Raw genomic sequence first — 18,297 nt, 5'->3', positions numbered from 1 at the left:
TTGATATGGCACCAAAGACATAGGCAACAAAAGAAAAACAGACATATTGGATTAGATGAAAATAAAATGCATCAGTAGACACAATCAATGGAGCAGTGGGAGAATAGGAGCAATGGAGCAGAATGAGAAAATATTTTCAAGTTATATCTGATAAGGGATTAATATCCAGCATATATAGAAAACTTAAAATTCAACAATAATAAAATCTACCCAATTTACAAATGGAAACAGGACTTGAATAGATGTTTCCCCGAAGAAAATAAATGAACAATAAGCACATGAAAATATACTCAACATCACTGATCACTAGAGAAATGCAAATCAAAACTACAAGAGAATACTGCCTCAGCCCATTCAGATAGCTGCTATCAAAGAAACAAAAACCCAGAAAATAACAAGTATTGGCAAGGTTGTGGAGAAATTGAAACTCTTGTGCACTGGTTAGTGGTAATGTAAAATAATACCGTTACTATGGAAAACTGTTAGTTTTTTCCTCAAAAAAAGTTAAAAACAAAAATTGCTATGTAGTCCAGAAATTCCACTTCTGGGTATATGTCCAAAATAATTTAAAGCAGGATCTTGAACAGATAGTTGCCTACCCATATTCATATCAGCATTATTCACAATAGCGAAAACATGGAAGTAATCCAAGTCCATGGTGGATGGTTGATAAGCAAATGTGGTATATACATATAATGGAATGTTCCAACCTTTAAAAGGAAGGAAATTCTGACATATGCCACAACATGGGTGAACTCTGAGGACATTATGCTAAGTGAAATGACAGTCACAAAGATAAATACTGTATGATTCCACTTATATAAAGCACCTTGAGTAGTCTAAATCAGAGACTGAAAAAGTAGAATGGTGGTTAGACCAGAGGAGAAATTGGGAGTTACTGCTTAACAGAATAGGGTATGAGTTTTACAAGACGAAAAGAGTTATGGAGATGGATGGTGATGATAGTTGCATAACATTATGGATGAATTTAATACCACTGTACACTTAAAATAGTCAAGATGATAAGTTGCATGTTGTGTGTATTTCACTACAATAAATTGGAAAAAAATCTCTTAAGCATCTAGGCTTTAAAATGTTATTTTGATTATTTTATAGTACACCAAGTGAATTCTAAATGGATTAAATATATGCCCAGTATTTTTATGTCATAGAAAAATTATGAATGGAAATGGATACTTAACAAAGTTCTTGACTCTGAAGCAGAACTGGGAGGAATTTTTATGACCACATTAAAAAAGTCTGTGACAAAATATTTGTAATAGGAAAGACAAAAAGCTAATGATATCCTTATTATATAAAGAATTAATATCTGCTACAGGAATGGAATAAAATGTATAGAGAATTCAGAAACAGATTCAAGTAGTAATAATAGCATTTTAAATCTGTGAGATAATAATAGAATATTCAATATGTATTAGAAGAGTTGGCCAAAAGCTAAAGGTCTGCCTCACTCTCTAAACCAAAATAAATTCAGATGGATAAAATATCTTAATCAAAATCTCTTGAGAAGCAGAATTATATTGTAGACCAGAGTGTAGACTCTGGCTCCCACTTCTGCCAGTCGCTCACTAGCTGTGTGACCTTGGGCAAGCTACACAATCACCTTGTGGCTCAATTTCATAAAACGGGAATGATAACAGTACCTGCCTCACAAGATTGTTCTGAGGATTAAATGAGTTAATATATGTAAAGGGCTTGGCACTGTGCCCTCCACATACAAATACTATTTATATGCAGCTTCTATCATCATCATCAAAAAACGTGAAACCAGCTAGGTTGTGGTGGGGCGTGCCTGTAACCCTAGTTACTACCAGCTATTAGGGAGACTTAGGCAGGATGTTTGGAAGTTTTAGACCATTCTCAGCAACTTAGCAAGACTCTGTCTCAAAATTTGAAAAAGAAAAATTTTTTTTTGGTACTGGGGATCAAATTCAGGACCTTGAGCTTGCAAGGCAGGCACAGTGTCAATGAACTAAAGCCTCAGCCTGCAAAATAAAATTTTTAGAAGGGCTGGGGTTTACCTCAGTGAAGGAGTACTTGTGAGGCCCTAGACTCAATTGCCTCCCACACACCCTAATAATAATTAATAATAATGATAGAAGAAAAGCAGTAAAATAAATCAAAAGGTAAAGTGTAATAAATATTTTATCAGCTTAGAAGTGGAGGTAACATGTCTTATTGTGACACAAAAACCATATTTTATTAAAGAAGATATCAAGAGATTTGATATTTAAAACTTCAACACGTGGGGAAATTCTGACTTCTGACCAATGAGTGCAGTACTACTAGGGGGTCACCAGGCACAGAAGGGTTAGGCTGTAACAGTGACATCCACTTAATTATTGCTTCTTAAACTGAAACCAGATGAGTACTAGAAGCCAGGTGAATGCTTAGAGAGACTTAATTTTGATGTGTTTAAATGTTTTGTTCTTTATATTACAACTGTTGTATTGGCTTCCCTGGGCTGCTGTAACAAGTTACCAAGGTTAGTGCCTTAAACAGCAAAAGTTTTTTCACTTCCTTCAGTTCTGGAGGCCGGAAATCCAAGTGTTGACTCACCATGCTCCTCTAAAGTCTCTAGGGAAGAATCCTTCCTTGCCTCTTCCACCTTCTAGTTTCCCAGGCATTCCCTGGCTTGTGGAGGCCCAGCTCCACCTTTATCTCTATCTTCTCTGTGTCTCCCTGTGTGTTCTCTTCTTGTAGGAAGAAACCACTGGGATGACTTTCAGACCTTGTCATTGAAATTAGGGCCCACCCTAGTCCATCTTTACCTCCCCCTTAACTAATTATAGCTGTAGACCTGACTTGAAGAATGGTGATATTAACAAAGGTAGGGAAACAGATCCAGCACTTCATTGGAAGCTGTCCATTGCAGCAGAGGTGACATGCACAGAGGTGCACAAGGGAAGGCTAGATATTCAAAATGAGTATTATGATATTGCAGGGCGGCTTTTGCTTTTTGCTCTTTGTTTTCCATGATGTCTTGGTTTTCGTGCGTTTCTCTTAGTAAGTCTCTTGTCTCAAATTATGAACTCTACTGCCCTCCTTGTTCTGGCTGCTAATCCTTGTGCTTTCCAGGTCCAGTGGAATCTTCCAGTCATGATCTTTTGTAGATGTCCTCTCTTTGTGACTTCTCCTTCCTTGGTTTCCATGACACCACCCCCATACCCTTTCTGGCCACTCCTTTTTGTCCATTAGTGGATTTCATTTATTTCTCCTTCTCCCAAATGTTGTGTTCCTTAAGATTCAATCCTCAACCTTACTCTTCTCAACATAGTCTCTAGGTAATATCTGCTATGGCCATAAATAACTCTCATTATCTATTTTTCCAATATAGAACTCTTTTCTAAGTCCAGATCTAACTCTTTAACTGACCATTAAACATGCAGATCAAGAGTAGCCCTAGGGCCCCAGGGATTTAGCTCAATGGTTTTGCCACCTGCTGCACAAGCTCAAGGACCAGAGTTTGATCCCTGGTATCAAAAAAAACAAAAAACAAAAGAGTATCCCTGACTACCACTCCACTTCTTATGGTATCTGCATATAATCTGGGAGGGGGCGGTTCTGTATCTGTTCTACCTACAGCTCCCTTCCCCCTCTCCCTCCCAAAAGACTGTTCCTGCCTATGGTTCTCTTCACCCCCAAGTCCCACTCCAACATGCACACAGGCACATGCACATCACTGGGTTTCTCCTCTTCTGAGCATATTCCCAAAAGAGTTGAAAGCATCATACTTTAGTGACACATACATGCCCATGTTTATAGCAGCATAATTCACAGTAGCTAAGCTCTGGAAACAACCTAGATCCCAATCAACAGACAAATGGATAAAGAAAATATGGTACGTATATAAATGGAGTTTTACTGAGCCATAAGAACAGTAAATTCATGTCATTCACAAGAAAATGGATGGCTCTTGAGCCCATAATGTTAAGTGAAATAAGTCAACACAGAACGTTAAACATCACATGGTTTCTCTTATGAGAAACTCAAAATATGAATAAATTAAAGAATAAAGAAAAGATGGTAGGAATCGGGGAGGCAGACTGTTTTGTAGTTGGGGAGTGGGATCAGATAGTAGGGGAAGGATAGAGAAGGGAGGAAAGGGATCAAAAATGATCAAGATATGATATAAATATGTACCAATTCTCCCAAAACAAATGTAAATATTATGTATCACAAACATATATCAATAAGAAGAGAAAGTTTTTCTCTCTCAAATGCCAATAATACAGATTTGAATTCTTAGTGGCAAGAGGATCAAAGCCTTTCTCTCCCTCATTGTCTCCTCAAGTAGACTAAACTGAGGAGATGGGCTAAGTAAACCAACTTTGAGATCCCAGAAGCAGTAAAGTATTTTACTAATTTAATGTATTTCTTTTGTACGTGGTAGTAGCTATTTTAATATACTATCCCTTTCAAACATATGGAAATGCTTATAGAGTTGACCACTTGAAACAAGTAGTGCACATTCATACTGTTTCTTCTGCATTGTTACTTTCAGATTTAAAGCCACAAATGGGTTTATAATATGAATTTTGTTACTTTTAGATTTAAAACTACAGGTGAAATTGTATTTTGAGTTTACAGGCAGAGATAATGCATTATGTTCAAACAAGAAAGAAAAAGCATAATCAAATGTTTTCCTGACCACTTGCATTATGTATATAATTAGGACTGTAAATCTGAGCTCACATTCTTTTTTTTCTTTTTTTTTTTTTTTTCTCTTTGAATGGGTGGTGCTGGGAATCAGTCTCTGGGCTTTGTGCATGCTAAGCACACATTCTGTCACTAAACTACTTCCCCAGCTCCTAAGCTCACATTCCTAAAAGCATTTGCATTTGTGCTGGAGGAGTCTGGATTCCTTGGCCATATCTCATGTATGGAGCAGAATGTTCTAGGAGGAGGTGGAGCAAGGTGTCACACTGGTTGCTTTTCTCTTAGTAATACTTCCTGAAGAAAGTCTATTTGTTCAGTTTTTCAGGCACAAGAATTTGTTGAGTGAGTGCTGTGTACCAGACACTGTGTTAGATGCAGATGGTACAGGGTGATGTCATGTGGTTCTCTCCCTGAGGTTGAGGGTAAAAGTAAAGATGTGGGCCCCGGTCTCTTGGAACCTTGCCCCTCAAGTGTGGTCTGCAAGGCCATGGACATTGACATAACCTGGTAGATTATTCAGGGGCTTCATACTGAGCTGCATACAGCCCCAGTCCTTCTTAATTTTTTTTTAATATAAGGTCTTGCTAAGTCACTAAATTGCCCAAGCTAGGATCAAACTTGCAGTCCTCCTGCCCCCAGAGTGCTGGGATAACAGGCATGTACCACCATGCCTAATCTAAGATTCTGCATTTCTGAGAAGCTCTTGGATGATGCCAATGCTGAGGGTTCACGGGCCACACACACTGATCAACAAGATCTTAGGGTACTCATCTCAAGCTGGCTCTTTAGATGAATCTAGGTGCCCTTGCTATCTCCCATCAAAAGAATAGAAGATTAAGAATGCACTTTCTGTGCCTTCAGGGAGCTCCCTTCAGATACAGCCTTGTCATAACAGTGTGGTCTGCTGTGGGACTCAGTTTAATGCATCCATGAGCATTCGAAGCACCTGGAATAGAATGTGTAGAGACCAGCTCTAAGCGGAATGGCCAAGAAGTTGACCTGTGGTAAAGGGAAGGAGAAGAGATTCTGAGTGCTCACTCATATGCCAAGTGCAAAAGCATTAGCAACTTATCATTCAGTAATTAGGTAGCCCAAGGACCCTTTAAGCAGAGTTAAAATCTTGTCACAGCCGTCCAGGTGGAAGTTAATGAGGCCTAACCTAAGGTAGGAGAGGCTCATAAGGAAGGTTGCGTGAGGTCAGATGTGGCAGAAATGAGAGTGACGAGAATGTAACTGAGGCCCAGTTTACCGGCTCTGGGAACCATGTAGATAAGTCACCTAGAGACCACAGGAGGGACAGGGATGAGAAATCTGTTTCGTTCTTGGGTGGATAGGTGTGAGATGTTGCTCTGACCTGCCCAGTGGGTTTTTCGGTGACAATCCTGGACCTAGGGCGAGAAACCTGGCTGAAGCTGCTCAGACACAATCAGAGTAGGCTTGGTGGTCTATCTGGAGCTACCATGGGGGTCAGATCTTCAGAGAGAGTGCCTGGTGAGAAGAGATGAGCTCCAGCATGGGGTCTGTGAGAGAAGACCCTGCCCTCGAGACCATAATGTTACGTGAAATAAATCAGGCGTACAAGCTTAAATGCAGCATAACTTCTCTTATATGAGAAACTCAAAATATAAGTAATTTTAAAAGATAGACATAGGAAACAGAGACAAAGATCCTTTCTGCAAATGGGAAGGGAATGTAGAGACAGAGGGAATGGGGAGGGAGGGCGAGGAAGGGGAATAAAAAGAATGAAGATATGTTAAGTACACGTACCTGCTTCCCAAGCTGAATGTAAGCATTATGTACTGCAAACATCTGCTATAGATAGATAGGTAGATTTAAAAAAGAACCAGCACAGGAGTCTGAGAAGGGACAGCTAGAGAGGTAGGTAGTGTGCAGGTCTAGAGAGTAGCTCAGGATGACTTGACTTTTATTTTATTCATTCTCCAGGATTGTTGTTTTTTTGTGTGTTTATTTGTTTTTTGGTACTAGGGATTGAACCCAAGGCCTTCACACTAAGCTACAGGCCCAGCCCTTTTAAATTTTTTAAATTTTAGGTAAGACCTTGCTAGGTCAATAAGTTCCCCAGGCTAGGCTCAAAATTGCAATCCTCCTTCCTCAGCATGCCCAGAGTGCTGGCATTGCTGGTATGTGCCGTCAGGCCTAGCCTAGGATTCCGCATTTCTGAGAAGCTCCTGGGCAGTATCACTGCAGGGGGTTCATGGGTAGCTCTTTGTTTCTTGTTACTATTTGGTGGTTTCTAGCTCACCTGTTTCTTCTGTACATTTTTATTAAGGTCCTTAAAATTCTGGTCAGGGCAGTGACTGATGGGATGACTGATCGAAGTGGAGATGTTGCCACAAGCCTCAAAGGAAAGCTGCAGGAGTTATTTGGCAGAGTAACTTCAAGAGTGACCAATGATGGTGAAGTCTGGAGGCTGTATGCCCAATTGTGTGGGAATGGACAGAGTGAGAAGCCCGATGAGAACAAGAAGGTAGGTCCACCTTCGCCTCTTAGGCCCATGCCTCTTGTTCGACACATGCACAGTACATCTGTTTGTTTTGATGGCTAGAGGAAGAGTTCGGTAATCTAAAAGACATAATTAATATGGTCAAATTGGTTTTGATTCTGTCTTTGACATAAGCACTTTGAGTTATGGGCAGGTTAAGACTTAGAACTTTCTGTCTTTAATTTTTATGAATTTTTCTAACATAGTGGCTTTATGTTTCCTGCAAAAAGGTCTCTAACCTGCCACCCTTCTGGCTCTGCAGCAAGCAACTGGCCCTTGTTCTTTACAGCCTCTTCTGCAGCTCATTGCTAACAACTAAAGTAGACTGGGGGCAAGTACAGGATGAGTGTTTAGATCTGAAATGGGGGCTGTGAAAGGGAAAAAGAAAAAGTTGCTAAAGAAAGTCTAAACATGTAATGCCTCACCAAGGTTGTCCTGCCCTTTCAAATCACAAGGGCATCAGAACACTGGTTACGCTCCAGTTGTGTCACAGCCTCTATCTCCCAACCTAAAGGAGCTCCCAGAATTTCCAAGGTTGGAATAATTGTTTTGTGTTTCTTTTCAAAACATCCACAACAAATCAGATGTACTCCTTGCATGGATTTGGAATTAGCCATGGCACAGCTAATCTGTGGGATTCTTAGCAGTTCTCTCCTCCCCTAGTCCGCACAGCTGGATTCTACCATTGCCTTGTCAGCCTGAGAACGCGTATCACATGCATGCATGCACACACTCCTACATTCTGCCTTCCATTTCTTCTTGAATTATGTACTCTCTTGCAAATACGCAACTAAAGGTACTGTGAATTCTCTGATTTATGACTTCTCTCTTAAGAATTTGTAAGGAAGAGCCGGGGATTTAGCTCAGTGGTTCCAGCATCTGCCTTGCAAGCCCAAGGTCCCGAGTTTGATCCCCGGTACCAAAAAAAAAGAATCTGTAAGGACATGAAAGAGTGTTTCAAACTTTTGTGCAGTTACACTCCTACCAGCAATTCATCGGTTTTCACCACATTCATGCCTCATTCTCTTGGCTACAAACGGTGAGAAAATCAGTACCCTTCTCATAGATATCCAAGCCTGGCCTTACATTTTTGGTTATAGAGAAGTGTCTGTCCAGAAACATCCATCGATTTCTTGTAATTGCTTATTGCTATTTAATGTGCATCCCTACCCCTCCTTTGATGAGAGTAATGGAGACTGCTGCACAACACAGACCCTGGTCTTTCAGTGTGTAACTAGTCCCATATGACTTCTCGGAAACAGTTTCAAATGTGAATTCTACTGTCATTCTGAGTGTTGCTCTTTTTCTTCCCTCAGGCATTCCAGTATCTCTTGAAGGCATACAAGTGTGACACCCAGTCCCGTTGTTGGGAGAAAGATATTGCATCATTTAAGGAAATCGTTCAAAGAGCCTTAGGGCTTGCACATGGTATTTGATATCCATGGCATTTTTGAATGTATTTTTTTATTGTTTTAAAAAAAAGTGGTAGTAAAAAGTCAAGTTCCATTACAAATAATTTTGATTACTTTGTTATATTGAAACTGTTATTTTTAATTCAGAAGACATACACAATTACTGCCAAGCAGGTGCTTTGGAGCAATAAGAAGAAACAGGATAGAGGCCTCAGTACTGTTAGAGTAAATGACAAGAATTAGAAACTTTTAGAGAGATGAAATACCTTTAGAACTGTAAATAACCTTCACTCCACATAGTCTGTGTTGATTACATAGTGTTAAGGAAATCTGTTAACTTTTTCTTGACTCTTATTCTTCCTTAAAAATAAAAATATTTTTCAGGGGCTGGGGATTTAGCTTAGTGGCACCACACCTGCCTGGCAAGTTCAAGGTCCTGAGTTCGATTCCCAGTACCAGTAATAAAACCTTTTTTTTTTTCGTAAAAATGTGTAGGTCTCTGGAGTATATAGCTACATAAAAGAGCAATGGCATGTTTGCCTGTTGGATAAATAGTCCAAACAAAGACAACTTTTAATTATTTGCATTAATGAAAAAATACCATTTAAATATAGTAAGGCATTTTTATATTTATATTTGAATATGTGTGTGTATTGTCCTGGAAATTCAGTTCTCATGAAATAACAAAGCCCCAGTGTTAAAAACTGAATCACTATGAACCTATCCTAAAGTCCTCCTACTTCTCTGCCTAATTTTTTTTTTTTTGCCACTAATTGTGACAGTAAACAGGGAGCCACCAAACCACACAGAATCAGGGACACTAAAGCTCTAGGATAAGCTGCAGTCTGTGTTCCTACGTAACTGAGTCAATTATTTAACCTCTCTGAGCCTTAGTTTAGTTTAGGTAAAATGAGGATAATACTTGCCTGTGATTGTTAGGAAGAATAAATGAGAGTATTTTAACACTTAATATTTTTCACATGGTTTAAATGTTAACCTTTCATACTCCCACCCCCATCCTCTGTCTTCTGAAGTTGAAGATTTGGAATATCCAATAAAGGACTCAAAAAGAGAAAAGGGAGGAACAAGGATAAAGTTTAACTTGCTTATTAACAAAGCACAGAACATTCAGATAGTTTAGAAATGGGCTTGGTAGTTAATAATTTTACCTATGGCCTTTGATATCTTTGACCAAAAAGAATATACGTATCCAGTTTCCTGGACCACCTAGCCACTGGCAGATAAGGTACAAGTGCTGAACTCTTGTACAGCTGAAATTCCGGCTAAAACGGTTTGAGGTAATTGCTGATAGATTAGTGGAAGGATGTTTTAGGAGTGGCTGGAATCCGTGTGACTAGTGCTGGCTTTATGGAGGGTGGGTTCAGAGAAGGTTGGAGCCAGTTGCTTTGGCCTTTGTGTATATAGTGTTATGTTTGGAGAAACCCACACTAAGGTGTATAAGGTACATAATTAGCAGGGTGGGATTTACTTCCAAGAATTTATCTTATCTATTTCAACTTGCAGACTTTGAACTTTTCTGTGAACTACTAACTCTGTAATGGTCAAAACCAGGGTGTTTTCTGTAATCACCAAGTGCTGATATTAAACCTGTCAACTATAAATATGCAGATTAAAGAAATACTTCAGGAAGAATCTTCATTTTGCAGCTTAAAATTCAATTTAAACTGTTACTGGCATTTTTCCATCAGGACAACACTTAGGGAAAAACAAGGGTCTGTTATTTAAAGTTCTCCTTGATCTTGAATGAATTATGTGTTGTTGGTACTACAGTTTAAGCATGTCTGAGTCAATGGTAGACTTGGTTTCTAATGATGCCTTTTTTTTTTTTTTTGGTACCGGGGAACTCAGGACCTTGCACTTGCTAAGCAGGCGGTGGCACCACTGAGCTAAATCCCTAGCCCCCTCTAATGATGCTTTTGACTGACTGACTGACTGATTAGAGTTCTGGGGATTGAACTCAAGCCTTTGCACATGGTAAGCAAGTGCTTTACCCCTGAGCTACATCCCCAGCTCTTTTTAAAATTTTGAGACAGGGTCTCACTAAGTTGCCCAGACTGAACTCAAACTTGAAATCTTCCTATCTCAGCCTCCTGAGTAGCTGGGATTGTAGATATGTGCTGCCTGGCTGGTACTTTAGATTTATAAAAATAAATCTTAACTTTGTCTTTGTTTCATTTGTACAGCAGCGTTCAGTCACAGTGGGCTGGGTTTTCTGTTCTGTTCTCTTTTTTGTCTTTCTCCCCACTACTGTGCCTCCACCCCACCCAATTCTGAAAAGGAAATATAACATTTAAAGTCTGTGCTCCCTCTTGGGTTGCTATTGGTAAGAGTCGCCACGCCCTTTGGCAAGTTTGAGAATGTATTGCAGTCTCAGCATAGTATTTGAGACCCCTCTTTAACAGTGCTGTCACTGTGTGCCCATGTGCATTGTCTGCAGGATGTTTATTTACAGTTTCTGTGATGTTATTTTCTGGGGAAGGGTGGGCAAAAGCTCTTGTTCCTTGCCATCCTGGAACTTTTGAAATATTGTTATGGTATTTAACTGCAGTCTGTAGAGAGGAGGTACTGTCTCTTGGATTTTCTGATGATTTGGAACAGCAGGTTATTTCTCTTTTCTTCTCCCTCTCTTTTTCCCACTTCCTCTGTTTTTAATGCCTTTTGGAAATGGGATTGAGGAGAGAATTCCTAGAGCATGTTGTCTTTTTGCTGTATTTTCTCTGGATGAAAAAAGATTAAGGAAAGAATCACAACTATTTTTGATATAAGCCTACTAGGTATTAAACAGCCCAAATACCTCTGCTGTAGTAGTTCCAACTTTCAGAGAAACAGACTTCAAAATCCTCTAGCAATTGATTAGATGCTTTCCATCTATGATCTAGGGCAGTGGTGGTGAACCTATGGCACATATGGCGCAGTGGGCTGTTTGCTACCATTGAAAGTTCTAAAAGGTTTGCCTTCACTTATCAAGGAAATGAAGAAACTTCATTCCTTGCTTTGTTCAGTATACTTTTGGTGATGGGTTATTGGGGATTGAACCCAGGGCCTTCACACTAAGGTACATCTTCAACCCTTTTTTATTTTGAGACAAGTCTCACTAAGTCACTAAGTTGCTCAGGCAGGACTTGAATTTGCAGTTCTCCTGCCTCAGCCCCGCAGTGTGCTGGGATTACAGGTGTATGCAACCATGCCTAGTTCTTTAGTGTACTTTAAAAATAGGATCTGATTATTGGTCTGCTTGACTTTAGTGCACATAATTTTAGGGAACAAAAATAAGAACAAATCAGTGGTTTTTATTTGTGCAGAACTTTTTATTTGTTCTCATAAAGCATTAATAGTTGGTCCTTTTATTAGTACAACCACTGTGGAAATTAGTATGGAGATTCCTCAAATTCTATTCGACCCAGCTCTTCCCCTTCTAGGTATCTTCCCAAAAGAGTTAAAGACATTATATTACTGTAACACATGCATACACATGTTTATAGCAGCACAATTCATAGCAGCCAAATGTTGGAAGCAGCCTAAATGTCCATTAAGAGATGAGTGGATAAAGAAAATGTGATGTTTATATACACAGTGGAGTACAACTGTGCCACAAAGAAGACTAAACTTGAGCTATTTGTAGGAAAATGAATGCACCTTGAGACCATGATATTTAATGAAATAAATCAGACACACAGTTTAAATATTACATGGTTTCTCTTACATGAAAAACCCAAAACATAAGTAAATAGCAAAATAAAAGATAGATAATAAGAAACAGGAAGATAGATCTTTTTCAAAAGGGAAGGGACCAGCAGATGGAGGGAAGAGGAAGGAAGGGGAAGGGAAAGGGATGAAAAGAGATTTAAAATGTGTTATGTACATGTACTAACTCCCCACAAGGAATGTAATGATTGTATACTGTAAACATGTACTAATGAAAATTTAAAATTGGAGAAAAAATGAAAAAACAATGTTGGGCCTTTTGCCAAGGAGAAGTAAGGCCTCTCACAATTTCAACGTTTAGGAACATGGGTTCCCTGGAATGCTGGAGGTAGAGTTGTCTGTGATGAGTGACTTCATTCTCATACCCAGTGTTCTGATGCCAGGTGTAGCTCAGGAACCCTAGTGCCTGCTCGTGGCCACATTCTTTGAATGATGACACATAGATTATAGACACCAAGTCTTCTTGAATGGTGCTATAAACATTGAGTATGACAGTGCATCAAGCCCTACATATCTGGTATGTTACTTTCTTGGGCTAGTGTCATGAGCCACTGTGATCTTCATTAGGGACTTGGTACCATGGGAAGCTACACTAAATGTGCTGCATTTGGTTTTGTCCTCTGTGGGTACCTTCTTTTCAATAAGATTGTTGTCTCCTTGCCTAATTTCATTAGTGTGTGTGTGTGTGTGTGTGTGTGTGTGTGTTTAGGGTCTCTTCCTGGTGATCTGCAGCTCACCAAAGACATCTGTTTCCTCCAGATTCTCCCCAGCAATAAATTTCTTCCATGTATGCTGGCATGTATGTAGCTCAGTGGCAGAGCACTTGCCTAGTATGTGTAAGGTCCTAGATTTGATCCCCAGGACTGGACACAGAGAGGAAGATAAAGGAAGAATTTAGGAAAGAATAAAAACTTTCTAGGAAGAAATGTTTCTAAAGTCAGTTACTATAAAATTACAATTAAATAGTTTTAGCTATAAATTATTGCCAATTCTTAATGGATGTTTTCCCCATATTTATCTTGCAGTGGCTATAAAATGCAGTGAAAACAAACCTGGTCCTCAAGAAGCTGTACAGATGCTTTCTTCAGTTCGACTTAATTTACAGGGCTTACTATCTAAGGCAAAGGTGAGAGCAACATGTGAATTAATTAAGATTATCATATAGTAAAAGGTTATTAGTGCCCATTTACTATTCTTGAGTCTTCTTTTATATCTGGCATAATTTTAGACCCACATTATATTTTATATAACATCCTTCATGTGGTTGCTTGTGCTGAAAGGTGTTACTGGTCCTATGGTTAGATTATCTTAAATGTGAGTAACTTAGGAGTCTTGGAAGTTAATGTTTTAAACAGTGCTCTTCTATTTATTACTGTTTTTCCCAACATGTGACATAAATGCCACCAGTGGCATTTGGGTGTACTTTTAATTTTAAAACATATTTATTTCAATGTGTATTAGAAAAAGTATAACCAGCCCATCAAAACCTACAATTTCATGAATACTACTGCTTGTTGTTCATCAACAACAGTAATATAATGTTTTCTTTTATTTAAGTAAAAAATGATTGAGATAAGAATATTAAGTAGGTGACATATGGATTTGATGAAAACTTGCTCAGGCAGACTCAGGTTTGACAACTGAAATCTACCAGGTTTTCACAAGTAACACTGTGTGGACCAGTGCTGAGTGAGACGTCACAAATCACCCTAGGAGCATCTCTGAAGACTGAATTCTTGGCCTTTGCTCATGACGATGTAGACTCAGATCTTGAGGGGAGCTTGGGAAATCTGTTAAATTCATGCAGTTGGGTTTGGAGTATATCTCTGGAAGAAAAAGGAAAGGAATATAATGTGTAGCACAATTGAGTACTTTCTTTTCTTGTCTTTACTTTCACCATTTAATCTTGGCTTGCAGATTTTGATTGACTTCTGAGAAAAAGTCTATGGCACATAGAAACCACTTCTGGACACCTTTTTGTTTGTTTTTGTTTTTGATACTGGGGATTGAACTTGGGTCCTTGCACTTGCGAGGCAGGTGGCGGAACCTGGACACCTTTTTACTCTGTAAAACATTTCCAGAGTGTGTCTTTTTTGCTAGTTGTTTGATCTTTGCAGATTAAGGCATAATTTTTGCCTCTGTAGGTAATTAATTCACATTTCCATCTCTATTTAGCTGAACTGTATTTCCTCCCAGCTTGACAGCACAACTTCAGAATTACGTGTATCAAAAGTCTACAAGAACTTTTTCATAGAAAGTCAAATCAGCAAGCCTTTTCTGTGTCTTTTCTTTCCAAATTGGGAGCTAAGTTTTCTACTTTTGATTAAATCACAAAGCCACCCATAATTATCTCTACAGATATACTCCTCCAGTTCCCTTATATCTCTGCAAAGCTTTTCCTTGTAGGTTATTATTTTTACATAAATTTGCACCTCCTTAACTTAAATAACATTGTACCGGTACTACACAGCCTTCCTGTCTGTGGTAGATTCTGAAATATTAAAAATGATGCCTCAGAACATCACTTGTATTTAGATTTTGTTCTCATTAAATCCCAAATGGATCATCCAAATATTTTTTTTAAAAAAGGGAAAATTTGCCTCCTAATGCAAAGCATTTTTTTGGTAAATAATATTTTGGGGTCTCTGGTTTTTTAGTAGATCATATACCTTTTATGTTTTTTGAGTTAGATTTGCTAAACTGAATTGCATTTCAAAAACTCACTTTTAAAGGATACTTTTAAAAAAGAAAGTGAATTGAAGTAACTGTTAAATTGCTTGCAGTAGGCTTGGTTTGCACGAGTCTCTGGTGTTTTCTTGCTGGAACAGGGACTTCATGGAAATAAACTCCTAGAACTAGTCTTTCCTATTAACACCGAAATGCTTTATTAACAAACACACATAAACCTTAAAGCTCTAAGAAATGTAAATAGACAAACCTTCTAGTCTGCTGTGCCATGACTGGAGAGATTCCTCTGTCCCTAGGGCTGATGGGTGGAGGCCAGGGAGCCTGGAGGCAAAAACCCGGGGGGCGGGGGGGGGGGGACAGAGTTTACTTCTTACACTCAGTGAATTATTCTTTCCTTCTAAGCCTCAGTTTCTTTCTGCTTCCTTCTTCACAGGGAAGTGATGCAGATTCATTAGGATTTTCAAGCACTGTCAATATTAGTTTAAAGTATGCTACCTGAGTTCAGATTATTTTCCTAAAAGATGTTTTCTCTGTTGACCACATTGCAGCAGTTTTTATGTCAATCTGTTTTGAAAGGCTATACAAATCATCTACTGAAGTATGAGGAAAAAGATATATGGAAAGCTAAATAAACGATGTTTCTGATGAAAATACACAGTCACGTATCTGATACACACACACAAAATATGGTCATAAAAATGATTTTCTTGGGTATCTACTATATTGGTACCCAATATACCCAATACTGCTTCTAGGAAGCAGTTCCTAGAAAGTCATTCCAAAATCCTTTTAGGTATGGTTAGCATCATTGAAATATGTTGCTTCCCAGGGGAAGCATTTTTTGTTGTTAGGTTTTTTTCACCTTTACCAAATTTTGATAATCTTTGTAATTAATCACTGAGGCCTATGTGAAAATTAATTTTCAAATAAGTAAGAAAAGGTATGACTTATGAATTTAAATATAAAATATATTTGTTTTCTTTGTATACACAATGAATAGTTTTTTGTTTGAATGAATGATGTCTGTTCATCCAAAAACTATTGTATAACAGTGAAATAAATAATCAAATATTTAAGGCAACTGCTCTGTAGAACAGAGCTCATTTGGATTTATAAGTTCAGACATGTTGTTTTGATTTATTGTTTAATGATGACGGTTGTACATTTTCATGTTGGTGAGTGAACAAATACTATTATTGCTACTATAGTGTTGTTGTCCAAAGGGGATTTTAATTTTCTACTCTATCTTTTATTTTAAGGCAGTTTTCATTGTTTTGATGGTGATGCTTTGTTTTTAATGTTGCAGCAACATTTTACAGACGTGACAAGTGGAGAAGTTTCCAGTGAGTTAGCAGATGAAATAGCAGCTATGGATGCCTTGGTAACAGAACTTCAAGACCTAAGCAACCAGTTTCGAAATCAGTATTAACCGTGCTGAGAACATTTTCTGGAAAAGGTGCTTCCACCTTCTGGAATTTCTCTTATACCTGTATATTTGAACCACAAGATACTGATTTTTTAAAATAAATTTCTGTTTCATGGCTAACATCTTTGTTTTTGTGATATTCCGAAATGTTTGCACTTTCTGAAGTACATAAATTATTTCTTTAGGCCTAATTATGGTTAAATTCAGTATTTATATTGTTCTTGAGGTATTTCAGCACAAAGAACAAAATAGGAGTTCTCTTTTTAGTGTAGGGTTTATTCTTTCTCAGCCTAACATGAATTGGATCATTCTTTGGAAAAACTTAGTCTAAACAGAAAAAAAAATTATATATTACAAGTTGATGGAATCATTAGATTGGCTGCTTCATTGTCCAAGAGTGATAAAAGAATGGATTTCAAGATGGAAACATTTACACTTCTTAAAATTTTGATACAAACTTGGCTAAATTGGAAGTATGAACATGATTTAACTTCTAAATCAAGAAAATGCAAGAAAAAATATGACATAACCCAAATTACAACTCAATTGTTAGCCACTAGTATCCAGACTATTACCTCCTCCTGATGTATGCTGCCAGCCCTAAAGATGTTATTTAGTAAGGTTGTTATGGGTGAATGCAGCTATAAATGGTGCCATATTACAAAAATGCCAAAGTAAAATGCTTTCTTAGTAATGTCTATGGAAACAAATATTGGAGTCAGCAGCTGAGATTAATAGTCAGTACTAAAGTCATAGTGAAGAATTTGGTTACTGGCTTGGCTTGCTAAATTTTGGGTCCCATGCATGAATCACTTGACCCTTGTTTTTTTCCATATTCATATTTAAAGATGTAAATAATTGTGACTCCTACTTCTTTGTAAGTTTCAACTGCACTTGGAAATTTAGCATTTGATAATCCATAGATATAAAGCACTCTGAACATTTAAAAGTTGTTCTAAAAATTCTTTCTTTAAGGAACTCCACCTATGAATGTTTTCTAGTGCTATGTGCTCTCATTCCTTAGCCATTTGCTTCTCTTTTCTATTACCATATACTAAATTTAAGAAATATTTATGCCTGCAAACAAATTTCTCCTATAAAAAGACAGTGCTTATGAGAAAGTCCAATAAGATGAGACAGTAGCAGGAGTTAGCATTTAGTGTCTATTTAAAATCTTTTTTGTGGAATTCATTGAGAAAAAGGTGGGCGAGTGAGTGATGGGCAGATATACAGGTAGATGATTGCATGGATGGATGAAAAAGTTTTGTCTGCTTTTTGAGACAGGGTCTTGTTATGTAGTTCAGGCTTGCCTTGAACTCATGATGATCCTTCTGCCTCAGCCTCCCAAGTGCTGAGATTACCGGTGTGCACCACCACTCCCAGTCCTGGAAGAAAGTTTTAAAATGAACTCTAAGCTGAGTAGAAAGTGGGTAGAAAGGAACTAGTGAAAAGGTACAAGGATTTCAGGAATCAAGTGGAAGACTGAAGTATAGCTTCGAAGTTTTGCAAATTGTTCTTAGTTTGCTTTCCTTTGGGTTCACATTGAAAGACATCAGTGATTACAGCAATAACAAACCAAAGTGTCCCCTCTTAGTCCTTTCCCCTACTGTGATGGGTCAGTTTCAGGAGACTACTTTTTTGTAGATGGGCATTGAACCCAAGGCTTTCACATTGAGATACATCCCTGGCCCTTTTTCATTTTTAAAATTGAGACAGTCTTGCTAAGTCACTAAGAAGTTTCTCAGGCTGGGTGCAAAACGAATCCTTTTGCCTCGGCCTCTTACATTGCTGGAATTACCAGTTTGCACCACCACATCCAGCTTCCTTGTATCTTCTTAATTGTGGGATGTTCTCACAAAAGA

The 18,297-nt window shown here is 38.2% G+C and overlaps 1 protein-coding gene across 5 annotated transcripts in view; it reads left to right on the top strand.

Moving 5' to 3' along the window:
- Window positions 1-18,297, top strand: part of Ttc27 (tetratricopeptide repeat domain 27) — a 254,203-nt gene that overhangs the window by 164,998 nt on the left and 70,908 nt on the right. For 4 of the 5 annotated variants that reach the window (XR_015453011.1, XR_015453012.1, XR_015453013.1 and 1 more), the window contains exons 17-20: window positions 6,971-7,168; window positions 8,500-8,611; window positions 13,347-13,447; window positions 16,316-16,465. Coding sequence is in view for 1 of the 5 variants with exons in the window: in XM_021253706.2 (XP_021109365.1) it covers window positions 6,971-7,168; window positions 8,500-8,611; window positions 13,347-13,447; window positions 16,316-16,438 (534 nt within the window). In the remaining 4 variants the exon portion in view is untranslated. Of the gene's footprint in view, window positions 1-6,970; window positions 7,169-8,499; window positions 8,612-13,346; window positions 13,448-16,315; window positions 16,556-18,297 lie in introns of those variants that run through there. The other variant, XM_021253706.2, reaches the window with a different exon arrangement.

The sequence above is a fragment of the Heterocephalus glaber genome, unplaced genomic scaffold (assembly GCF_053883595.1).
Source record: "Heterocephalus glaber isolate CG9 unplaced genomic scaffold, H.glaber_assembly_v1.0 deba00001457, whole genome shotgun sequence".
Taxonomy (NCBI): Eukaryota; Metazoa; Chordata; class Mammalia; order Rodentia; family Bathyergidae; genus Heterocephalus; species Heterocephalus glaber.
This window is presented reverse-complemented; position numbering and strand designations above follow the sequence as displayed.